The 27164-nt window shown below is 33.0% G+C and overlaps 1 protein-coding gene across 4 annotated transcripts; it reads left to right on the top strand.

Annotated features, from left to right (window-relative positions):
- Positions 1-1603: 1603 nt before the first annotated feature.
- Positions 1604-27164, top strand: chb (CLIP-associating protein). 4 transcript variants are annotated; one of them, XM_077429144.1, is made up of 35 exons: positions 1604-1786; positions 3081-3364; positions 4003-4201; positions 14491-14591; positions 14680-14856; positions 14940-15064; positions 15156-15278; positions 15359-15496; positions 15978-16112; positions 16460-16623; positions 16718-16840; positions 16920-17039; positions 17121-17248; positions 17329-17457; positions 17545-17738; positions 17814-17861; positions 18419-18553; positions 19613-19720; positions 19814-19958; positions 20043-20196; positions 20273-20410; positions 20490-20627; positions 20707-20888; positions 21009-21125; positions 21194-21434; positions 21522-21600; positions 21685-21807; positions 21891-21993; positions 22087-22194; positions 22269-22357; positions 22443-22584; positions 22663-22840; positions 22920-23126; positions 23212-23346; positions 23421-27164. In XM_077429144.1, the coding sequence occupies exons 3-35, from the start codon at positions 4010-4012 to the stop codon at positions 23493-23495; spliced, it is 4494 nt and encodes a 1497-aa protein (XP_077285270.1). In that variant the 5' UTR covers positions 1604-1786; positions 3081-3364; positions 4003-4009; the 3' UTR covers positions 23496-27164. The 4 variants fall into 4 exon arrangements, with proteins under 4 accessions (XP_077285270.1, XP_077285269.1, XP_077285272.1 ...); XM_077429143.1 differs by having other exon boundaries at positions 21885-21993; XM_077429146.1 differs by lacking the exons at positions 15978-16112; positions 22087-22194 and having other exon boundaries at positions 1628-1786; positions 21894-21993; positions 23421-23767.

Below are 27164 nucleotides of genomic sequence, written 5' to 3'. Positions count from 1 at the left end.
TTCATTCCTGTATATTTCACAAAATCGGCAAATGTTTTTAAAAATTTTATAAAAAAGCAACAGGCGTGCAACTTTCTTGAAACAGGATTTTTTTAACATTTTTATGATATGAGCAATATCACAAATTTGATGTAATAATTCCACAAATGAAATTCAAACCGTTGTATATTAGATTTGTTAATATTTAGCTAAGTCTATTATTACGATTAAATTCTAATTAAGAACTTAAGAAGTCACAGAATGATATTTAATATATATAAGACTATAATATAAAACGATCGGATAAGAGATAAGGGATATAAAAAATGACCGCTTACACGAAAACCATGTGAAACGTATAAGAGGTTGGTAAAAATAACGATGGTTACATTGATTCGATTAGCTACATTAATTCGAACCGAGAAGAATGTACTAAAATGTTTAGTCAATCAGTTTTAGCCAAATTGAAGTACATTTTGTCTAATAGTTTTCAAATAACTAATCAACCCGACCTATTAATTTTCTGGCCAAAAATCTTTCAGATTGAAAATTCGCTAACATTTCTTTATCTGGTTAATTCATGTTATTGATTTAATATCAAACTTCCATCCATCCATCTTATCAAAATAGTAATTTTCACTCAAACGTCGTATCAGCTTAAGCGTTTCGTTTTAATATAATCGGATAATATTTCAATTAAAAGCTTCGATTAGAAAGTTTTCAGATTGATTGAGAACAGTGACGACTTTAAATCATTTTCCGTCCCTAGGCAAAATTCTAAATGCAGCAATTTCTTACACGATTTTATTTCTTTTTTATTATCGATATTGGATATTTTAAATTACATTTAGATCCAGGACCAGCCAACTTCGAAGAGCATTCGCGTTCCGTGCATGAAAAAGGACCCGAAAAGTGAAAAAGGATAGAAGTAGAGGTAGGATAGCCAAAGTGCCGCTCATTGTTCCATTGTTGTAAATCCTTTGTAAAAAAGGTTCGGCAAACCTTTAACAATGCATTTACAACATTTGAACAATACGCGGCACCCTCTGGGTCCAGGCTTTAGATAAAAGTGAAATCGATTTTATTTACAACACTATGAAAACACAAACACTTGCATACCCATCTCAGACACCTAAGGTCCAAAAACGAGAATCACCATTTTTTATTTTATTTATTTATTTATTGGGAGATTAATTAATTTTGCCTCTTACAAAAAATATTTTGCTTATAATATTTCACGACGACTCTAACAATACAAATTAAATTATACAAAAAAAAAGAGTTTCCTCAAATTCATTATTTTTAATATTGTATTATTCAGCCTTTTTGAGGCTCAAATACTGTTCGTATTGGTCTCCGTCTGGAGAAGGACAGCCCTGCTTAAATTAGTTGAAGATTGGTGGTCTTATATAAGCGCAATATCATAATTTCAATTTAGAATAACAATTATTTTTGATAAATTTTCAATTTTTGATTTGGCGCTTCTCAAAATGTGCCACCCTAAACTGCCACCTGATTGTTCCGAATGTTCCGAATGTAATTGTTCCGAATACCTCCAATCGAGAGTGAAATCCGCGCGAGGATGCGTCGAAATTGCGCAGCGTGGCAAACAGGAACGCGCCCTGATCACCAGCAGCCGTTAAGAGTTGGCAGTTGGCAGGCGTGTGGTTGCGCCGGAGCCGGCACTGCCGTGTCTAGACTTGGGAGCGCCGCTGCGCCCCTTTCCGTTCGCCACCCCTCCGCCCCTGCGGCCCGCGGCCCCCCCCCCGCCCCTCGCCCGCCCTCGGCCCACTCGAAGCTGCACCAGGTGGGTGGCCCACGCCCCGCCCTGCCCCGCCCCACCGCACCCCGCTACCCCTCTTCTCTTCTCTTCTCTTCACTTCTCCCCTAACAACATGCACCCACATCCACACCCACACCCACACCCACACTCCCTTTATGTCATTTCTAATCACGCACACACACGCACTCGCACTGTTTCTTACATCTGCCATTGTCCGCTCGAATCCGTTTATTACATCCCCTTCATCCCCCTTCGGAGTCTTGTCAGATTTTTATACCCCCTGTCATGCGCCACATCGTCGTTTTCGTTTATTTTCGAATTGCACAATCGTACGAGTTGAATCGCAAAAGATTCGCTCGTGCTGATTCAAGTGTCACATATTTACATATGTGTATGTGTGTGTGTGTCAAGGTGATCGAATTCAGTAGTAATTTTTTTCGTAAATAATTGTTTATGTTTACATTCCCGTATCATTTCAACGAAATATTGATTTTATCACCTCTTATAATAATCTTGAATAATAATCCCGAATTATCAATTTTTTCAAAATATGAACTTTTTTCTAAATATATGTACTGTTTATAAATTTAATATTGCTGTGTTTTTTTTTTATACAAGCTTACCTTCAGTTTGTGCAAATAACTACGTACATTGTTTATTTTTAACATTAAAAAATAAGCGCAATATTTACATGTTTCGAGTTAAGTTCCGAATAAACCTCTAAAACATTTCAAAATATGGCTAAAAATGTTTAAATTTTGATTGGAAATGCTTTTTGTCCTTAGCTTTTATATATCAATCTTTACTACACAAAGATGAATATTGAAAAAAATTCTCACCGATAATCCAAAAATAGATATTAATAGGCTTTAAAATCGAGCCTACTATTATATTTATATTAAACGTATTGATACGAAATTTTATTATTACTTCAAACCGATTATAAATATAAAATTTTTATACTGATTAGTATGTATTAATTGTTGAAATGTTTTCCAATCAGTGTCATCGCATTTATAATAATTGACAGATTGGTTAATACAATGCATACGGCAATCAAAAAAATAAATTATTAGATTCGCATTCCTTTCACTGAACGAAATGTAGAACAAATACGTTGTTTGATTCTTCAAGGTTCAAATATTTATCCAAAAACTGACAGCTATCATCAACCTGTTATTTTATGACACCGTAAACACGACCCGGCTATTGACCTTGTGTACTATATTCAAAGCGACGATGAGTCATCCTTTTGATTTAGTTTGTGTCTTATTCATTATTGATTAATAATTTTTTGTGTAATGATTTTGATTTTCAGTCGATTGCGCCGCATCTGCATTCCAAAGACATGTCAATAATAACTTTTAATTGACGTCGATATAATTCCATATGAGAAATTCGAATATATAAAAGTATTTATATATTCTCGAATAGAGTGTTAAGGTGTGGGAACAGAGCAGAAGAAGTTATTGTGTTTTGGTGAATTTTAACTCCCAGTTAGAAGATTCCGTGAGAGATGAAATTTTACACGAAGATTATATCACTTATCAGATCTTTATCGGTGATAGATACTTAACTGTACAAATCGTCCCATTGAATTTTGTAAGTATATCAATGATTATGATGTTATATAAGTGGTTAAAGTTAAATTTAACTTCAAAATTTCGATCAAAATTCATAGAAAAAGATTTGTTTACAAAATAACATATATATTTTTTATTTATAATGCACATATTGAATAAAATTCTACTAAAATATACTTCAAAATAGACATTTTTTATTATTAAATGTCATCTAGTCATTGAGATTGATATAAGAAATCTTTATACATATTAGTTTCTATTAGTTACTTTTGATAAACAATACAAATATGAATTTTTATCTTTCAATTGGATATTTCGAATATTTGGGCACAAAACTATAATATTATGTTACGGATTGCGTTATCAAAAGATTGATATTTCCGATAAAACCTCATAATTTATGATGTCGTTGATAGTGATAATTTTTGAATAATAGTATTATATCACGTCGTATAATATTATTATACATTTAATGACGACTTGTGTACTCGGTTTACATACATAAAGATGGTTCGTGTGTGGGACAGATTACGTCCAATTCTCAGTGTCGTTACATGATGTCACTAATTGAACAGTTTTGATTGTGTTCTTCGACCGTTGTTCGAAGATGAAGCTTCTTTGAGTAATGTGTGTGCTTATGTGTGGTTGATTTTGCAGATTCACAATGTCGTACCTTCGTCCGAGTAACCTGGACGGGTTCGTGGTGCTGTTGGCGCGCCCCGATGTGCGAACGCGCCAGCAGGTCGGCGAGGATTTGCTCGCCTTCCTCGGCAACAGCAACAACGACCTTTCCTGCGAAGACATGGGACTGCTCGTCGACGGACTGCTGCCCTGGGTCAACGGCGGCAACTTTAAGGTAATGCCCACAACACATAAAACCCTCTGCTACGTAGCTGTTGATTGCTCCGAATCCGCTTATGATTTGGTCGTCTTGTCGGATGCTCGACGATTGTCGCACTCGAGTGTTAATAATATCGACCGTGGTTTATTTTAGTTAGTTGACGAGCTCTTTCTAATTATGTGCCGTTTGTTCTACATAGTTTGGTTGTTGTTTATGTGTGTATATGGACTAAGCTTTGCCTGATTGTTGGTTTTTTTTTGTACATAACACATGTATTACTGACATGTTTCATAATGCTTACTATGCCGGAAGACTTCCTCTGAATGTCGAAACATTAAGTTAATGAAACAATCTAAAAATTATTTTTATTATATCTAGAGAATCGTTGAAGCTATGTTGCATCATTCGTCATGGTTGTTGTTCGATTTATGTGGTTTTTAATTTAATTCATCGCTTCTTATTAAATTTTTGTTTTCAAAGAGTTGCAAAACTACAATTATCTTTATCACTGCAATCTTTTTGATAGGATGCTGTATTTAACCAGTAACTGCCACTCGCTAAATATTTGGCCTCTACCTATATGTTAGCAATTTTTAAATTACAGAGTTGGATATGAAAAGCATAGAAAACAAAGCATTGTAAAAAAATAATGATGTGACTCGCATAATTCGAGTTTCCAAGAGGTTTGGTGTGACCTTGCAGGCATATGCGTGACATGTGTCATGATACACAAGAGTTTATGGACGTTTCAGATTCAGATTGAGCACTGATTACACCTGATCTATTTTTTATGTTAAAAGAATTATTTTATTTTTGCAACCAAAGTTCGTCCATAAATGGTGCTTGTAAAACCATTTTTAATTGTTAAATATTGTACATGTCAGAAGAGAAATCGACGCGACTCGCCCGTGAGACGCTGGCATACAAGGCGACTCACCAGTGAGTCGCTAAGTTTTGTTGAATGGATGTTAATGCAGATGTAAATGTTTACTTTTAGATTTTGTTGTTTGTTTGGATGTTTATCAATTATTTTGTTTTTATATTATGACTAGACTTAGGCGTTGGTTTGGTCCTCTTAAAATAACAATAGACCCCTCCATTACTGTGTAAAGCAAGAGAGCAAAAAAGCATGGTTGACAATAGTGAACCATTTTTGTGTGAAAAGTATCGTCCCAATCATTGATTATGACAGTTTATTGAAGCTGTTAATTCTTGATCGAACTATTTTTATCTTAGAATTTATGGAGGAATTACTGAATGGTGATGTTTTTCTTTTTAAACATTCCATTATATGAAAATTTTTGGAAAAAAAAACTGCTGCAACTACAAATCTTGGTTAATTTCTTATTTTTCGTACTCAAATATGTTGTTAGTTGTTAAATTTAGGCATTGAAAATCTCATGTGTGAATAAATCACTAGTGAAAATGTAGCAGATATTTTTTGATGGATTTTTACACAATGAAATTCATTTAAAAAAACGTAACAGAGGTATGTAAAAAGAGTTCCTACCACTTTATATGTATATATGTAGACATAGTTCTGTATAGTATTATTAAATTTCAAAAGTTCTCTTATACATAAAAAAAAGATTCACGTATGCAGTTTCCCCCGTTTTAAATATTACTCACGTGGGTTAAATCCTTCTTGCAGGACTAGTCGAATATATTTAGTGAATCATCTGTTACACATACTACATACATATCTGCTGCTAAAAATAGTAATGTACATAAGTGTGTGGTTACGAATGAACGAGTACAGTTGGGATACCTTATATAGCTCAGCCTTTAATTTCACTTGTCTAATTTTAAATGTTCCTTGTCACGAATATACACTAATATATTGACAGTGCACACGTGCTTATAGTAACGATTTGGAAAGTACATATGATTAAACAAATTAAAGATGCGCGACCTCTGGATTCTGTAAACGACTGACCTTTAATTTAATTGTTTATCGCGCCATAACTGTAAATTGACGAACGGAAAGAAGAGAGATTGATTGTACGAATAGCAATCGCGACAAATTAAACCACATGAATATTAAATGCGATTGTCGCCATTTTGTTAGAAATTTCTCGATTGTGATGGAGCGTGCACCGAGGACGAGCAGATTCGTTTGAGGCTGCGCTATTTAATTGGATTAATAATTGCAAGTTGGACCAATTAATGACATTTGTCGGAACGCGTTCACATATGTAGATGTTTTATAAAGATTTATTTTTCCTGCATATTATATTTTGCTGTAACTGCTGCCTTTAAGGATATAATAATTGGGTCATTGCTGTTTATTACACATATTACTCATTTCCTATGGCAATAATATAATCTATGTATTTTGTTTTTGATTTGCTCAAAAGTTGCAGATTCTCTTTTTTGCGCTCGTTAAGCTCATTTTGGATAGGCTTTTTTTTCTGTGGAGAATGTTTGATTGCTTCTGTTGAAGTAGCACTTTTTGTTAAGCCTAATTTTTTTTTATTGTTGGTGCCAAAATTTCGTAATAAAAACCTATTTTGAATTTAAAGTCAATTTAGATAGTTTATGAGCAATTTTCGTAACGCTTTTTAAAAATATATTTCAATAAAAATTACGTGAAATTTAGTGTTTCTCCATTAGAAATTTGGCTACACGTAAGCAAATATATATTGGTCGCCTCCCCCCCACCCTGTTTGTTAATGATTTTCAACAAAAAATCATACAATAGGATCTGCGTGCAAATATTTTTAAATATTTAAAATGTAATGAAAGGGGAATTTTTTTTTTAGTTAATTTAAACTAAATCTCATCCCTTCTTTGAATTTAATTAAATAAATTAAAGCAATGAAATTTTGCGCCGCCATTTTTATAGAACTTGAATACGTAACATTTTTATTGCACGTTTTTTACTAGCTTCACTTTGTTAGTTTTGTGAAATTCGAAATCTGATTTTGAACCACTTCCACTCTTTGGATCACTTTGATATTTTACCGACATACGGGGGTTAGCTAACATTGAAGTAAGCTAAAGCCTCCGACATGAAGCTAGAGTTCGTTAAAAAAAATTACATCGGAATCGTGTGTCAGATCGAAGCGATGACAGATAGCTGTCCAAACGCGGCTTTCTACCGCGCCTTCACAACTCAAACACTGGTAAAAGTTACCTTTTTCACTATCATTTATTCGTTACTTGTTTAGTAGTGCGGCTTGTTTTTCACGCTCCAAAACCAATTATATTGCTTCGCTGCGACATCACGTTTCGACTTAACATATCGTTACGTTCGTACATACATATTTTGCTTATTTCTTAATAATGGCATCCACGAATCTCGAAAAAACCCAAAAGATAGAACGAATGTTGGGTTCTGTCAAATTTTATTTTTATTTTTACGGATATATGTATGTATGTATGTATATATGTCATAGTCAAATTATATTTCAAGTGAAAATATATTTTCACTGACGTTTCAGTGAAATCATAACCAGTTAGATTTTCAGGGTTGGTTTTATTCATTTAAGATTAGATTGTTGGGGTTTTTTTTGTTGGTATTTAAGGGTTAGGATAGGTTAGGCTAAGTAAGGGTTGGCCCTATTCATTTAAAATTGGGTTGTTAGTGTTAAATTTATAGAGTTAAACGTTGTAAATTCATTGTTTGATACATTTTCACTGCTTGAATTGGTGAAAATATATTTTCACTTGAAATATGCTTTCACTGTAACATATATACCAGAGAGGCCCAATAGGTAAACCCAATGCTTTTTCCTGGCCAATTACAAACATCGATAAACAATTATATTTATACAGTGTCACAGAGACATTTATGGACAAATTCCATAATACTAATATTTTAAGAAATACATACATTTTACTGAGTGGCTAGCATATTTATATATCAACAAATTCGCGTAGTTATAAACTCAAATTTGAAAGAAACAGATTAGGCGGCCAATTTTGGTGGAACCGTTTCGATAATGAAATCAGATAAATTGGCAAACTCTTGATAGGGAACGATCGACCTGGAGTCGCATATCGCTTTCCACTGGTTATGGGGAATACGCGGAGACGAGGAATGAACCGGGACTTAATGGACTCATATTTAGCCGAATTTATCAAGCGAATGAAGTTGAGTGGACGCGGCCCTTTCCAGACTATTCTTTATGCCATTTCTTCGTTTCCGTTTAAATGTAGGAATAAATTGAAAATTATACGTCACTACGCCCTTTTAATAACGCGTCGGAACATGACGTTTAATGCGAGTGCAAAACTTGATGTCACAGAAAAGCGTAAGGTCGAAAACACTGAATCGAACGGCACGTGCACGCTCTTGGTCTCTGCATTTCTTCAAATATGGGAATTACTGTCAAACTAGGGCTTCCAAGCCGGTTTAAACCGAAAACGAAAAGCCAGCTTTTTGACCATTTTTCAAAAAACCGAAAACCGGCTTTTTGACTCGATCAACCGGCTTTTTAAGGTTTTCTTTAATTAATGTTTTTTCCTCAAAATTAACAATTATGAATTTTAAATTTCTATGAAAGATCGAAATAAATGTGTATAAACGCTCTTAGGTAATAGGCGTATATTTCTTTGAACAAAAAAAAAGCTACATTACTTTCTTTCTTGAGCGGTTTCTTTGAGATTTAGTAATGGACCAGGTCATAAACCAATAAAATATTATTGAAAGTATGTAGTTTCAATGACCTACCCAACTTCAGGTATAGAAAGCATCCTTATCTATCGCAAATCCCACACTATCGCAAATCCCTTTACTTGAAAACATCAAAAAAAGTAGTATGATTTATGGCAAAATGCATAGGAATTTCCGAAATATAATTGATTTTTCTTCGAAGGAATTGCCCTTTAAATATTGAGGCCACATACCTACTTTTATTATGGACTTAAAATGTTCGTGATCAAATGGAATTTGCCGTTTCAAATGAATTTGTTTCCGAAATTTGCAACGGTTGCTTTTGGATTTTTTAAGCTAAAACAGATGCGTAAAAACAACTTTGAAATCTATTTATCTATAATATATCTTTGAATCTCAGCAGTTCTTAATATTAAGTTCACGATTCCACAATTATAGTTTTTCTGCGAGGTTACATATTATTTTTTAAATAATATATTCTTGATAGTAGCTTATTTAAATCATTTAATTATATGTATGTGCGTATTGAGGATCTGCCATTTTACGACTGTGATATATGTAAATATAATACAAATTGTATTATTTGTAATAATAATATAAAGTAATGATCTTATGAAAGTTCATAATGTTTATAACTTAATTTAATTTATGAAAAACTTTTTTTTTGCATAATATAGATATATATTATGCATATTACATATTTACATTTTTTTTTTCGATATAAAAATTTTAAACTTAAAAAAAATCGTATTTTTCTAAAACCGGTGAAAGCCGGCCAACCGGCTTTTTATTTGTAAAAAAAAAAACGAAAACCGGCTTTTTATTTCGGGCGGTTTTTTGGAACCCCTACTGTCAAACCTATAGCAATACTAGGATTTAATCCTGGGTGCCATAGCATAGATTATGCGTGGTAGCGTTTTTTACATGTGCAGAACTATCTTTGAAAAATACGTGCCGCGCGCCTCTGTGTGTCTGCATCGTAATAATTGGTTTTTGAGCTTGAAGCGGGAGCCGCACTACTAAACATGTACCTATTTTTTATTACAAGCTTCGTATTAGCTTCACTATTAGTTCAGTGATATTCCTGCCCGTCAAAAAATTGTGATCTGATTTTGAACTAATACTTCGACTATTTAGATTGATATTTTACCGACATAAGAGTGTTAGCTAACATTGAAGTAGGCTAATGTAATTAACGAACTCATTAAAAATTACATCGGAATCTCGTGTCAGATGGAAGCGATGACAACTAGCTACCCAAAAGCGGCTTTCTATCGCCCCTTCACAACTCATTTAAACAAGTTACTTTTTTCACACTCATTTACTCTCATCTCATATAACCTTAATATTACAAGCTTTTATACTTTCTCATATTAATTTTTAGTTCACTAATAGATCATTATTGTTGAGTTTAGTTGATGGTATGGGGGTGAAGCGAGTGAAACAACCCAGGTTCGATCATGTCTTCACAATATGTTGGGCACCATAAGTTTTCAATTATCGAATGAATTTCGTATTTAATGTTGACCAACACGAGAGCTGCAAATGAATCACGTAACAAAATATTTAAATTTGACTAAAATGGATACATAGATAATTCGATGGCTTGGTGCACAGATATTGTATGTTCATTTTTGAATTTGTATCGAATTTTAAGTTTGTAGATGCTAGAATAATTCAGGTTTCTCCTTTCAAGGTTATTTATGTGGTATTAAAGGAAAAACCTGAATTATTTCAGTATCTACGAACTTAAAATTCGATACAAATTCAAAAATGAACATACAATATCTGTGCACCAATCCATAGATGTGCAGTCATTCCTTACGGTTCCGCGACAAATCACTCACAGACCTTTCACTCAACGACGGTACCGCACGACATTTCACTCGCGACAACTCGCTCACGAGACAAATCACTCACGTGACATTACGCTCACGGAATTATTAAAATAACGTAAAAAAAAACGTTTTTTACACAAGAATTATTCCAAAACTCAATTAAACGTATCTTGACGAAACAACACACTACGTTTAAAAGGTATGTATTAAAAGATTTTCTTAAGGTTTGTCTGCTTTATTCAAACGTTTGTTAAATTTTGTGTATCATGTGCCAGACTGCAGAGCAAGTAATTATGAAAACTTAATGGATTTAATTAGTTATTTTTACATAAAAATTGATTTCGTCATGTTTAAATTTTTCTTTACACATGACAATCAAATAATAATTATAGTTAATTGTGAATTGTTCGCTGCGCATAAAAATGTATTACGCGTTCGCTGCGTGGAAAATGTATGTAATCGCGTGAGTGATTTGTTTGTGAGTGTAACGTCCGCGAGCGAGTTGTCGCGTGAGTGAAATGTCGTGCGCGTATCGTCGTTGAGTGAAAGGTGAGTGATTTGTCGCGACACCATTCCTTACCGGTCAAAAATTTTACCCCCCCCCCCCCTAGGGAAAAGCTGAAAAGACGCCCTGCGCAAATAATGCACGTAATAAACCCTACCGATGCGGCTCCAAATCCGCCGATTTTCCATTGCTGATGCTATCTAGAACATGCTCGAACATACTATTTACTGTTTAACGATTGTTTCAGGCTCTAGTTTCCAAGCGAACATCGAAAGTGAATTGAGTTTGCGTGTTCAAAAATCCAAACTTTCGAAAATTAGTTCAAAAGTTCTGAAATAGTAGACGCGATGATCGAACCATTTCTACTACGTACATACTACATACGTATCGACGAACGTGTTGTTCGCGCCCGCGTCGTAGGGCCTCTTTTCGCTTGGCCCCTTATAAGGAAAAACTGCAGCCTGTATAAGGATCGTCATCGGCGGCCGCCTTGCGAAATTCGACCATCGCGACAATCCGCTCGACGTCACCCAGCCTCGCGAGAGATAATAATTTCGCTTTCGTTTTCGTCTCGATTTTTTTTAGCAAATTCGCGCAGTAGGCAACCATTGCACGTATGTACGTACACACTCGCTCTACATGCACACATTCTAGAATAGCGAAATTCTAGCGGTTGATAGAAGCTAATATGTGGGCGTGTGTATTCGTATCGAGTCTATCGCGTCGTGTTTGTCCTCAAAGGTCGACAAGGCCACGGTCTTCTCTGGTCCGAGTCCGGCAGGTGAGGTCTCGGGTTGCATACAGTTTGAGATTACACATTGTGTCCTTTTGCTCCTGTTTAGGCCCCACATAAGGGCACACCATCGTCAACAAGGCGGTTCGAGTGGGCGGTGGGTCGGTTGGGCAGTCCGCCCACTTTCAATCTTGCTTTTTGGGATACCCTTCAATGATCGAGTCCTTTATTAACTCACGTTGCTTGCAGACGCCGACCCACTTCGCTTTGTCTAATACTTTTTTCGAGATGGTGGTTTTCGCCGGTCGCCACGGTGCTCAAGCTTACTGCGTATTCATAATGCGTAAAATTAGCTGTTGTGCTCGTGCTCGCTGCTCAAACCCAGACAGCCCTTTCGAGTGTGAAAAACGCCTCGGTTCGATTTGACTATTTAATGCAAAGTGCATCTCTCCCTACCTAGGCCAGAAAGTGTTCTAAAGCCGTGTGCATACTGAAGCTGCGAGTGTCACCGTTCAAGTTGCAACACGCTCCAAGATGCTTCCCGCAAGTATGATGGTGCGTATCTGACTACTGTACTTCTCGATGTAGTCGGACTTTCTCTTTCGATCGAAAGTATAGTCTTTCGATTATGTAATTTACCTTTCATTTTTAAAAATCAAACCTTAAGTAAGCTTCCTTATTAAGGATCGTGTTTGTTTTTAACCCTTTGAATGCTGACCAACGCCGATCGGCGCTTTGCCAACAATTCCATGGGCCTGAAATACGTCGATAGGCGTTATTTTTTGAGTATGTAAAAAATAAACAAGAATACTACCCGCTAAGCCTTTCCAGGTAGCATTGAAAAAAAAAAATGCATTGAACATGGGTCGTGTAATCCGTGTCAATGTTTATAAAGACTGGTTTACACTGGAATTTCTGAATTAATAACCATAGCAGAATTTCTCGATGGAAATCCCTAACTGCTGATTATTTCAGATTGTGGCTTGGCATTTAGATTGTGAGCATTACATTTTAACGACAATGAAGAAGATCGATCAATTAATTAATAGACTTCTTTTGTTTATTTAATATTGTTGCAAGATATATTAGAGAGTCTCCTTTACAAAACCCGAAATCCTCGGCGGTAATTATCTAGGGTTTGTTTGGATTAGCTAAAATTTTTATACCTGCCTTCTATTGGATTTGTAAATAATTCTAGTTGGAAATGTTGGCGAAATTTTCAGCGTGACAGGCTTTCAACAGAAAAGACGTCAGCACTCAAAGGGTTAAACAAATGTAGTTTTGTCTAATGGAACCATCCACAACAAGATTTTTTGCGCAATCGTCTGCATCAATATACTTCTTAAGTGGATTAGTTCCATTAAGCAAAACCATTTCCACGCACAGCAGAGTGAAAAGCATGAATTTCCATTGTGTTTCCAAATCTTATCCAGCTATGGTATTGCTCATTTTGCCATCTCAATTTTGGTTCAAAACCACTGGCGTTGCTAATGACTGAGCCCAAACAAACAAAGTCATTGATCACTTTGCTACAAAGCATATCGTCAACACATTAATTGGGCAATTAAAAACATCAATAAATCATTTGCATATTCGAAATAAGATGCTTGCAATGAATAATTGTAAGTATACATGCTGTACACATGTTACGTGTTTTTGTTATTTCATGCTTCCTTCATGTTAACAGTATTGGTTTTGTGTGTACTGAGCTCAGTGTTAGCCATTTCGGAAATTAATTTCTCTCATATGTATCCAGCGAGCGTGAACTGATAGTATAATATATTAAAGTTTTAATTTTTATATTACATACATTACTTTGTTTACATTACAAAGATAAAAGGTTTACTTTGAGTATATTATGTGAAATCTAATTTGTTCTGACGTTTGCTAAACCCAAAGATGACTTATAATTTTTAATTTTTACGCATTATAATATTATATTAGGGTTTTTAGTGGACGCCTTTATGTAGATTGATGTTGTCTCATAGTTTTAAATACACCTAACTACCTATTGTTTTCCCATTTGATTAAATATATAGGTTAGCTCAATCTGCCTCGCCCATTTACGTATAAGTCTGTTGCGCTTAGTTCGTTTCCTCAGTATCAATCGGTTGTTATTCAAAATAACATCTCTCATTCGGGTACATTTGTCATTACGTTACATTCTGCAATGGATATCATTTTAAATGAAGATGTATTGGACGATGGTGAAATCGAAATCCCGCCAGAATATTATGAATATATGGTATTGTTTCGGAATTAATTTATTTTAAATTATTTCTTAGTAGTGCTGCAATCTATACATGATTAATACTGAGCATTTGTGTGATTTTAATATAATTTTATTACAATTTTTTTTTTATATTTTTGTTAGTTTATTTTTTTTTATTTATTATATTTTTGTGTGTGTGTGTGCAAACTTTTTTAAGACAAAGGTTTGGGTGTGCCGTTGAATATCGGCATTGGATTAAATTGACCGTGAAGACCTCATGTCCATTGTTTAACATTGAGAACTTTTTTATTTCCGATCTATGAACTAATAAATCGATTTAAATATTGTGTATTTGAAATCAAATCAAATATTTTATCATTTTAATATTGTTGTTATAGGTATCGCAAAATGGTCTCGAGGTGCTGACCGCTCTTATTAATAGAATAGGTGCTGATTTTAGTGCTTACACACCCACAGTGCTACCCCATGTCATCGACAGGTATGTATCCCAACGTTTAATGTATATTTTTATGTGTTTATGATATATTTCATATTCTTTTGTTTTTTTTTTATATATATATATATAGATTGGGTGATTCTAAAGAAGGTGTGAGAATCGCTGCCCGTACGGCTTTATTGGCTATTTGGTCCAGTGGTTCTTTATCAGCGTCTACTCTGGTTGCTCGACTCGGTACTGCTTTTCGGCATAAAAATGCGAACATGAAAGAAGAAGCATTACGTTGTCTTCTATGTGCATTGAATGAGTAAGTTTTAGTATTCATTTTAGTAATTGAGTGGTATGTTATTCTGTGTTGTGTAATTAATTGTCTAATTAAATTTTCACTAGGCAAAAAAGTCAGGATTTGCAGTTGAAAGCTGTAACACCTTTAGTGGTGGAGTTGCTTGGAGATCCCAATGCTGCTGTTAGAGATATGGCTTCGTCAACTCTCGTAGAAATGTATAAACATGTTGGTGAGTTGTAATCTCTTGATCTATTACTATTTATTCATTTTTTTGTTATATTTTGTAAATGATATTTGAATGGTTGTTTAATTTGACGTAGGCGAGAAATTGAGAATGGATCTTCGGAAAATTGATATCCCCCCAAACAAACTTAACGCTTTAGAGAATAAATTCGACGAAGCTAGAGCGGCCGGATTGTTGTTACCCACAGCTAGTACACCAAGTGAGATTTGATTTTTATGTTGTTGTTTTATTATTTTTAATTGTTGAAACTGTTTCATGAATTTATTTTATCTCGTTCAGGTGCTGCAAATAGTAATGATGAATTAGATAATATTTTGACATCTTCGAAACCTGCAAAGCCTGTAAAAAGAACTTTCAGTATACCAACTTCTGCCAAGAGACCGGTTGAATCTGCCAATAGTAATTCTAACGCCGGAGGTATGTGTGCTTACTTTGTTATGATAATCTACGAATTACTATGACTCATAAATAAATATTAACATAATCAATATAATTTCAAATCAAATGACTTGAATCACTCGCACATTCTTGAGCCTGTTTATATGCATGTATGTTTAAATTTGCTAATTGGAGATTGCTAAATGGCTTTAAAAAAAAAAACTAAAATCCTTTTATAATATTTACATATACATACTTACATTTGCTTATATTAATTATAATTAAAATACGACCTAAAAGTTTCTATGTGGAGCCATCAGAATTGCAAATGAATCTTTCTATTGCTGAATTCTAATTTTTATAAATTATCTTATTCGTTCTTTTTAATTGTGTGCAGTCTTGTTTTCACTTTTGTTCTGTGTCACATATATTCGTCTATTGCCTGTTGCATTTGTGACTATTGTGTGGCTGACTATCACATCTTAACCTGACTAACTATTTCATTCATCATCATTGCTAGGAATGGAAATTAGCCGACGTGCGACTACTGCCTTAAGTACTGCAAGTAGTGGTTACCAGTCCATGACCTCCGTATACAGCGCCTCTTCAGGCGGCAGTACCAGGAAGCCCGCTCCTCCGCCCAGACTTGGGAGTGGTCTGTCTTCTTCTTGAAAATTTATAAATTTACTTAATATGTGCATAGATATAAATAACCTGGTCTGCAATGTTCAAAATTTTATATATGCATGTTGTTACCCTGCAATTGTATATCATTTGAATAATGAAATACATTTGTTTGAAATGTCAGTTAATCAAACATCATCATTGATATGTTGCATGATTGCAAAAAATTCTTCCTTTTATTTTAATCCGATGCTTTTACCATATTTTTATTATTTCTGATTTCGTTGAAGAATTCTCATTTTTAAATTTTATTTTTATGATGAGAATTATATTTCTTTTTTCTGAAGTTTAATTTTTATTTTTAATGTGTTAATTCAGTTGATGCTGCAGCTGGAGCAGTAACTTCCGATGTTTTTGAAGCACAGTTTTCTACAGTTCCTACTGTTGCCCTGTACAGTCCTAGAGATTTGGACGATATTTGTAGATTAGCTACCACAGTTATCGGTGACCGTAATGCTGATTGGGAAAAGAGAATTGATGCGGTAATATTAAAGTTTTTTTTTTTTTTTTGTAATGAATTCTTTTAGTTTTAAATGTATTTTCACAATGTTTTTTTTCTTCTAATTATATTTTCAGCTAAAAAAGATTAGAGCATTGTTCGTGTCTTGTGCTCATACCCAATATCCAACAGAATTTACAGCTCAATTAAAACAATTTGGAGTCCCTTTTCTAGTTGTAATCAAAGAATTAAGAAGTCAGGTATTATTAATTCCAAATTATAATACATTAAGAATAATGACTACATTTAGCAATTATAATATTTATATTATACTTTTAGGTTGTTAGAGAGGCGTGTATTACAATAGCATATATGGCTAAAACACTGAAAAATAAATTAGACCAATTTTCAGCGTATATATTAGCGGAGCTTATTAATCTAGTACAAAATTCGGCGAAGGTGACTGAACTATTTTACACTTATTGAAGTCTTTCTTCGATTAATTATTTTTCTGAAATACAATTATTGTGTTAATTTCAGATTATATCTTCATCTGGAGTAATTGCTATTAAATATATTGTACGATATGTACATGCACCCAGACTTATTCCATATATCATTCAAGATATGACGACATCGAAAGCCAAAGAAATTCACTCAGTGTTGAGGTGAGTGCCTGTGAAGTGTACATATACATAATATTGGTAATACAAACTATTCAATATTCATAATGCAATTTTTGCTTTAGTGAGATCCTTTGTTTACTTTTGGAAACTTGGAGTACACCTGCGTTAGAAAAACAATTGAACGTGATTAAAGAGGGCATTAAAAAAGGTTGTTCTGATGCAGACAATACGGCACGTATTAATTGTCGAAGGTAAAAGCAGTTGATGTAAAATAATTTTGCTTCTGGTAAATTGTTTTGACCGACATTATTACTCTATTTTTTTCTATTGTCTTCCAGAGCATTTTGGTTATTTAAGCGTAGTTTTCCTGCTGCTGGTGATTCATTATATGCCTCTTTGGATATCAAAGCTCAGCAAGCTGTGGATAAGGATATAAATTCTAAAGGTGGGGAAGCATCTAGGCATGGAAGTAGTGATTCTCTCCATCAAGTTGTAACTCAGCATGTTTCAGCCGTACCAAGAGCTGTTCATGGTATTTTTTTATTTTTTAAATTTGTATATGTTATGAAAATTAACGAAGTATTATTGTTGAAATTTAATTTTACAGATAGACGACCTTCAGCCAACACCAGAAGTCCATCAGCTAGTATCACTGGTCAGTATTCACGACTAAGAGTTCAAAAACTAGATTACTTTGATCAATAAAATTTAGGTTCGTGATAGAGTTTTCATCCTTAAATTGTAATTTGGACTACAATTCCAATATAAATCATCAATTTGTCGATGATTATGCTAAGCCTATTTATGATATGGTTACAAAATTTAATATATGTATATGTATTTTTGTTTTTGCTTTCCTTATGGATGGGTAATAAAAACTTGTACTTGTTTAATTTTTGACTTGAAATAATTATTTGTGGCGTTGTTTAGCCTCAGCTGAAAATCTTCTTTCTTATGAATCGACGAGCGGCTTGGTCAGAACTGGATCCTTACGTAGGGCTCAGGGCTCTCCAAGACGTAGATTGTCACAAGAAAGAACCCACATACCTCTTCCCAGCAAAGGTGTCCCCCTCAACTTTGCTTCATATCCATTAATTTCCTAACGTTTACCAGTATTGAATTGAATCATAGACATACATATTTTTTTATTTATTTTATTTTCCATTGCTTTATTTGTAATTAATAATAACATTTTTTGCATCGTTACGTCAGATCGCAACTTAGGTAGTGCTATGGGTGGTAGAAGCGTGTCTGCGATTGATACAGTAGCCGCTCAAAGAGCCAGAGTAAGAGCAGCTTATTCACAAATCACCCGACACAAGCCTACATTGGGCACAGCAAGCCTTCGTAATTATCACTTTTTTCATTCATTATAATAGTTTTATATTTTATCATAATACTGATTTTAATTTTAATCGTAAATTTACTAGAAAATGCATGTAAAATAATAATGTGTTTGTGCTAACATTATATTAGTGCTAAGTTACAAATGTTAAAGAATTCACAGAAGTTTGTTGAATCAAAAAAAAAAAATTTTTTTTTTTTATAGATTATTTGTAAATGATTTTTAAATCAAAACATACATAGTTAATGCATTTTGTTGATAAATTTTAGTTTACATGTATAATCTTTAAATGGCGGCACATTCGATTTATCTGGATAGATCCTGGAAAATCGATTATACACATGAACATGATAAATATCATTTGCATACATGTCTGTATGTAGATTGTATATCTGTGTATTGAGGTTGTATCTGTGTATATAACTCATTTTGATGGTTTTCTGAACTTATTTAAATCTTGGATTGTACTGGATAATCTGTTTCCCAGTTAATCCGATCACGATGAATCGAGTATGTTACATATTTAGTTGTATTATATATATATATATAATTTGTAAAGTGTAGCTTAAATATTATTCGTGTTTTTGTATTGCGAACATAAGAGGGTGAAGCTGCTCAACAAGGTAAATTTATAGTGAATGTACTATAGTCTGAAAACAAATACTGTGTAGATTCACATTATATATAGATGACTTGGACTTTCACCAGTCAATTCCCACATTTATTGTCATCAGGCTATATACATACATAAATAGAATATAAATAATACTTTTTATTAATATTTTGATTATCTAGTTTATTTTATCTTATCTTTTTTATCTATATATTTTTTATCTTATATATTTTATCTATACTTTATCTTAAAACATCTAGTTTATTTTTGCATTAAATCAATATTCAATATATACAGTACATGACATATGTACTGCTGCTCATTTATTTCTTTTTTAAACTCATAAGTTAATTAGATGCAATTTGCCGAAATTGGCAGCTGTACACAATTTGATAAATCAGAATACGATTAGTGGCGTTTGAATAATGTATATTTTTAATTTCAACAGCGAGAGCAAAGAAAATTCCTACTCTTGGTTCTGGTGCTCAAACACCTCGTAGTCCCGAAGCAAATACAAATAACGTTCGATCAAGATCAAGAGTATCTCAGTCGCAACGTAAGTGTCTTATTTTTTTATATATATATATTTCTTTATTTACACAAATTTTTGTATCAAATTAATTGAAACATAATTTATTTGTATGTGAAGCATCATCTCGATCGAGTTCTCCGATATCTAGGGCGCCCATTGCGACAAATGTAATGACAGGCTCCTCGTCTATTAGTCGCACTTCTCGCCGCTCTTCAGGAATTCCTCGCTCCTTGGCTGGATCTAGGGAAACATCTCCCGTTCGGTATTGATAAATCTTATATGATGCACTATATCCAATAAATTAAAGTAATTATCTAATGCCCTAATTCATACGTCCGTTTTATAGATATAATATCAAAACGAATATTGGTAAAGGAGTTGGATCAAGCGTTTCAATGGGACGAAGGCTTTCTGCGGAACGTCCACCACCGCCGCCTCGTAGTATTCCATATTCTTCGCAAAGATTATTACAACAGTCTCGAGACGCTGAAAACGCTCTAGTAAGCTTACAAGTTTTTTTGTGTGATTCGTAAAGCACTGTTGCATGTTAATTGATTTTGTTAATATGTTTTTTAGAGTCCAGATGATCCTAATGGGGGAGATCTCACTTCGGACATGGCTCGCTTAAGGCTCGGTAGAGATATGGATAATGATTCTGAGGCTTCGAGTGTGTGCTCCGAGCGTAGTTTTGAATCTTACAGAAGACATAATGATGTAAATTTGATATTAATTCAGATTTCGTTATTCTTTCAATTTATTTTTCTATACATCATGCTATTTTTTTTTTTTTTAGTCAATGTCGTGGAGTGGTAGTCAAAGTCGTTTGGGCCGACATGATTCTTCTTTAGATCCACCGCCATCAGCTCGTGAAATTATAGATTTGTGTGCGTCTACGCAGTGGACAGATCGAAAAGATGGACTGCTATATTTAGTAATTATATTTTATTAAAAAATGGATATAATTTTTTAGCGTTATATTTATTGTTTAATAATGGATTTTATCTTTTTAGAACGACTTTTTAAATTCAAATAAATTGACACAATCTGAACTAAGCCAGATTACCGATGTTTTCACCAGGATGTTTGTAGACACTCACACTAAAGTTTTTGGATTGTTTCTTGATGTAGTTGGAGAATTAATTAACACTCATGCTGATCATTTGCATGATTGGCTTTATCTGCTAATTACTAGGTAATAATATTTTTTAATTTTATTTCAACTATCATACAATGGCTTTAGTTAGTTATGTAAATATTTACATATTTAGTTGTAAAATAGTTGACAACAGTACTTATTGTTTTTTTTTTTTAGATTATTAAACAAACTAGGCGGAGATCTTTTGGGTTCAGTACAGACAAAAGTACACAGAACTTTAGAACAAGTCCAATCTTCATTTCCATATGAGCTTCAACTGCAATGTATTTTTAGGTATAAAGATTGATGATGATTTATTATTATGTTTTCGATTTCAGCTTGATAATTTGATTTTATTTCAGGCTTTTAGCTGACAACATACAAAAACCGAACACCAAAACAAAAATAGCAATGTTGAATTTCTTAACAAATCTATCTACTATTGGCCGCTCTCTCGCTCCTAGTGGTTCTACAATACCCGGTCCATTAGGCCCACGCGCCATTCAGAAACTGGTACTCATGACTCAAGATTCTCGTAGCCCTGACATAAGATATTCTGCTAAGAGAGCACTAGCTGCACTCTTTGATTGCGACGCTCCTATGGTATATTTGTAATGTTTTCAAAGTGAAATGATGTCTATTGTTTATATGTACGTACATTATTAACAATCGTTGTTGGGTGTATTTCAGATGACTATGTTGCTGTCGGAACTCTCCCCTGAATATCAACAAGTTGCTTCAGACATTGTCCAATCTCAGATGAATTCAAGTAATTCAAATTCAAATTTCGAATTTATATCAATTGTTTTTATATATTTATTATAACTTTTTTTTGTTATTATGCAAATTTTAGGTAGAGGTGATAGTCCTGGCCGAGGTCTAAGCAATTCTCCTACCGCTTGTGCAGAAGAAGTATATAGAAACTTACGCAAAACTACGGCAGAAATCCAAAACTATACTCATTTACAGTCACGTGGTAATTTTGTTTTAATTTGGATATTTATCAATTCCTTATACATCTTTTTTGTATTTCGCAATACTTATATTTTATAGGACTAGCAGATGTAACTGGTGATACGGCGTCTAAAGATTCAGGGATTAGCCAAATGTCTGACGTGGCTGTTTCTCAACGACCGGTCAATGGCATCAACGGCCATCACAGGTATCCTTTTTTTTTTTGTTAACTTTCTCTTCCCGCTTTTTTTTTTACTAACTAATTTTAGATATAATGCATTGCCTGGTTTTCCTTGTTTAGTCTGGATATGTGTGATAATAAACCTTTATCGGCTGATAGTTCTGAAGCTGGTAGTACTAAAAATTCATCACCTACTCCCCAAAATTCTGGGAATCTATATTATCAAAGGTAGTTTTCTTTAATTCAAAGTTGGACTTTTTGTGTCGTATGTTTCGTTTATTTTATTTTTCTTATTATTACAGGGATGGTTCTAGCGAGGAAAGGGAAAGAGGTTCTCGGGAAAGAGAAAAAACGCACAAATTTGACAAAGATGGTTTCATAATTACTAAAGGTATATATATATTTTTTTTGTTTAAATTTGGCATATATTTTTAATTGCTAATGCGTGATATTTGTCATTTAATTTTGTATTTTAGACGGATTGACAGAACAGCAAGTCTTAGATAAATTTTTTGCTCTGAGTAACACAGACGATGAGGCCTATAGGATATCAATACTTACGGCTATGTATGAAGTTCTGAAATATGGCGATTGCAGAAAACCTCAAGAAAATTTCAGGTATTGTGAAATGTTGTAAATTTGCTTTTTGTTTATTCTTGACATGATTTGTTTCAATAATATTATTGTATTTTCCAGAAATATAATGCGTGCTATGTTGGTGCAACTCGATTGTCCTGATGAAGGTGGTTTGTTAGCTTCGGTTAGAGTTCTCGTTCAGCTGTGCAGAAGGCAAGAAATGGAAGCAGTGTGGCTGGATTTCCTCGATTTGATACTACTTAGGCTTATCGACAAGTATTGTAAAATGAGTAAAGAGGTTAGGAATTGTTTTAGAATTTTTCTGTACATATTTGAGTTTTGGATTCGTTTTCTTAAAGCTAATTAATTAATTGCAGGTTAATCGTCTGATAGAATCCGGAATGCCCCCTCTAGCCAGAGCTCTTCCACTCGACAAATCTGTCAATTTGTTGAAACCCATTATCAGTACTCGTGAATATCCTTACAATTTGTGTGCTCTTAAATTTGTTACCGAGCTTGCGAGAGCTCAGCCAGATGGCATAACTGATGAGCATCTTTCATCGCTAATGATTGGGGTTTCTACGGTACGTGATTATATTTTTCGCTGCTATGCATTTTGGCATATCATTTTATATATGTACATATGTATAATTTTTTTTTGATGCACAGTTGGCCGATCATGACAACAGTTCTGTAAGGAAAGCAGCTGTCTTCTGCATGGTGCAATTAACTCTCGCTGCCGGTGACTCAAGAATGCAGCCGTACATGCAATTTCTAACACCGTCTAAAATACGTCTGTTGCAGGTAAATTAATTTTCGATTTTAATATTTTCTTCGTGTTGTGAATATGCTTATGTAATTGTTTTTATTTGCTTTAGGTTTACTTGAGAAAGCAAAGAGGTGAACCGATAACTCCGCAGAAGGTTCCAAAGCAAGGAGAAACAAAAGTTTAGCCCGCATCTATGGTCACCGCTAGGGAAGGCTGTGACCGAAGATGCTGACAAGTGATATTGAGACCATGGGCAACTGATTAAAAAGTCATTATTTAAATAAACCGTGTATAGATATAGATTGGTTTTAATTTCACGCTTAAAAATTACTGCATTTCTGCCGTGGTCCAATTCTGCTAGACTGTTGATGTTTGGATATATCTTCTAAATGTGATTTATTGTATTGTTGAGTGATTTCTGGAAATCGTTGATATTAAATTCAAAGTGATCATTTTTGTGGTGTCTTTATTATTAATGATAATAATTTCATTTTGAAACCTGGCACACATGTTTAACAGTTTCAATGAAGCTACGTTTTTATGTACAATGCGCTAGCATATACTTCTACAATCATGTTGGTGTTATATGATGCATTTTATATTTATATATATATATATATATATATATATTAATGAACGATTAGTCTCATTTTAGGGTTGAAACGATTTTACAACTAAATTATTGTACTACATATGATACTGGATGGAATGTTTTGAAATCTGACAGTTTAGTGCTATTTATTTTTTATATATTTTTTAACTGACACGACATATTTTAACAATTTGAATTCTTACTAATTATTTAATATTCAGCTTTATCTTTACTCCATATGTAAAATGTATCCATTAAAAAAACTAATTGCACATTTTGTTACTGTCGGTCAGTTGTGTGGGTTTTGCTGATTGGATATTCAAAATGGTAACATTTTCTGTAAAACGATACTTATTGACAGTCACATAAATTCTAGATCATATTAGAGTAATTGAAATGCTTTCAGTAATGTTATATGTCTTTTTGTTTATAGCACGCTATCATCGCCTAATTTTTACATAGCACAGACAGTTGTTGACCGTGAAAGTATAATGAAAGTATTCGAATATTTTTTTGTTTTGTTTTTTAAGAACATACTGATGCATTTAATCTATAGGCTATGTAAATAATTATATCATTTCATATTTATTGTAACATTGACTAAATTTTAAATGTTTATTTCGTGGCGAATTTATAAAATTCCACTTTGGATGTTGTATTTTTAGTCATTTGTTACGATTGCAAAAACCTATTTCTACCATAATTTATAATTGTTGAGTTATATAAAATCATGTTTTTAAAATATATTTTTAGTTACATAGGTTTGTCGTATCAGTTTGGTTGTTTTGTACAATTTTACCTATTTTATGAAGTTACATGACTGCATAAATTTGAATTAAGATTCTCTCAATTTTGTTGGTTGAAATTTTTATCAAGAATTATTACTTTTTACACATAAATATATAATTACTATAATTTCCTGTTTTTGTTGTGGATGTAAGCTACTATATGTTACTGTCATTTGTTATTGTAACAAAAAATATTAATATTCCAAGTATCACATACTAATGCATTTAAATTTTATTTTAAAACTCAAATATGACCGTTTTTCAAATATAAAATAAATACTCATCAATATATGTATTAAAACTAGCTTTATTGTCTTTTTTTTAAGCATATGGGATACTTTCTGATTAATATTTGCTTAGTTCTTAATGAAGATGTTTTAATTACGTTATGGAAAAACAATCTATTCAAATCTATTTGAATCAATTCATTACGTATCAGGTTTGTAAAATCATGTATCAAATTAAAGATATATATATATGTATATTCATTCCATATTTGGTGTGTCGTCTGTTGGAAATTGTATTTATAGTGGAACTTTACGAAGTATTATCAAGAAAAGGTCACTTTATATTAATTGTTTAGTGTTTTTTGTGCTCAATAACAATTTTATCCTTATCCGAATTAAATACATATAAAAGAATTTTGAAATTTTCATCTTATGCAATGGTGAAGGACAATTTTGATACATTCAGTCCTTATCCTTCTCAGGTGTCTCTGTGTATAATGTTGAATGAATTCGGTCAGTATAAGTAGAAGTGGGGTGATTTGTTGGTGAATCTGAAAACAGTATTGGGGTGCTAGTGATGTCAGCCTTGGTGTTGAAAAGAAAGCTGACAAAAATACTCGGTATATCTAAGTTCTTTGGTGTGCCCTAAATGGTCTGCAACTTTCGACAAAAGAAGCAGTGAGGTCCTTGAAATTGCCTTTTAAGTCGTATTAAATAATTCTACAAAATTTAGTGGGAAGTGAGTCAACACCTAAGTATCCAGTGAATTCATAGTCATAGTGTAATACATCCACTTTTATGTAAGGAGGGAGGGGCTACAAGTCCCATTTATTGAGAGATGTTTTTCCCATAAAGGTTGTACATACGTATATTACTCATATGATCTGTTGATATGGTAAACAATTAATTTGCTATATTTCTTAAGCATTTATGTACTTGGCATGAAACGTTGCATATGGATGTGCCTCATTCTTTATTATAGTTTTTGGTTTGCTGATTTTAAATGCCGACATATATGAATGTATTTATAAATATTACGGTTGTAACATATGATAATTCTTTTTACTGTTATTTATATGAATGTATTGTTTATGTTTCGTGTAAATCTCTCATGGGGGGGTATGATTTTATAAGTGAAAATAAATTCACACATTGAATTAACAATAATGTAAATTTAACTACGTGATGGTTTTTATATTTAATTAGTTTCATTAATCGATCTTTAGTCAAACTTTTATTTTTCTTGTTGGAAAACTTATTTCTGCTATTGTGGAAATGTTATTGTCGTGATTGATCAACGTTTTCCACGCTGGTATGTTCCAGATTTTTTTTTAACTGATGGCTGAATGTCGTTACGAGGGTTGTAAATATAATTATTCGAAATTAAATATAAAATGTGCTATCATGTTTCATTTGAAATGTGTTGTGTTCGCCTTCATGAAATTTTGATTTTCAATTTGGTTCAACAATTTTTATATGAGTTATCTCCAAATACTTGAAATGAAAAATAATTGTTTTAATTTATTCTTAGCATTTTCGTACTAACACCTATATAAAGAAATAAATAACTTGCTTATTCGTATTATGAAGCTTACCCAATTACATTTATAAGCAAGGAATGCACAACAACTAGCCAACATACTAATGTGTCACCGCAATGGAAAATTGTATTGTTTTTCTTTTCTTTTCTCGTACAAAACATTACTATTTTGTATTATGTAAAATATTTAAATAAACACTTCATACGAATAAATTCCAACAATTTTCTTAAATAAAAAAAAATGGTTTATTTGTAAAAGCTTACTGTAGATCACAATGTTTGCATATATGTATTGTTCAGTTGTGCCAAATTCAAAACTGTTAAATTCGTCGTCATTATACTGATTAACTTACACTTACTTACTTTTCACATGTGAAAGACAACTATATATGTACTAATGATGGGACTATTACAATATCCGTTTTAACTGTTGTGATCGTTTTGTTCAATTCGTAAACTACCTCCAAATTTATATTTATTTTTAATTGCTTTTAATGTATTCGATCTAAAATCAGTAATTTTTGTTTGTTGACAGGTGATGTGATCTGATAAGTGTTTCATTTTTAAATATTAGAAAATTTATTGGTAAATGTACTGTTGTGGTACTGTGAGTATTTTGCAGTTTATTTAATATATCATACATTTGTAATTATATTAATTAGCTTTGCCATTTAATATATTATATTCTTTATAATAAAGTTTTCTC

The sequence above is a fragment of the Arctopsyche grandis genome, chromosome 4 (assembly GCF_051622035.1).
Source record: "Arctopsyche grandis isolate Sample6627 chromosome 4, ASM5162203v2, whole genome shotgun sequence".
Classification (NCBI taxonomy): Eukaryota; Metazoa; Arthropoda; class Insecta; order Trichoptera; family Hydropsychidae; genus Arctopsyche; species Arctopsyche grandis.
This window is presented reverse-complemented; position numbering and strand designations above follow the sequence as displayed.

Excerpts from the sequence above, each read along its gene's own strand:
- chb (XM_077429143.1), top strand. The coding sequence starts at position 4,010 with ATGTCGTACCTTCGTCCGAGTAACCTGGACGGGTTCGTGGTGCTGTTG. Across the intron at positions 17,862-18,418 it reads TCCATCAGCTAGTATCACTG|ATCGCAACTTAGGTAGTGCT; the intron begins GTCAGTATTCAC and ends TCGTTACGTCAG. Across the intron at positions 22,358-22,442 it reads TGGTTTCATAATTACTAAAG|ACGGATTGACAGAACAGCAA; the intron begins GTATATATATAT and ends TTTGTATTTTAG.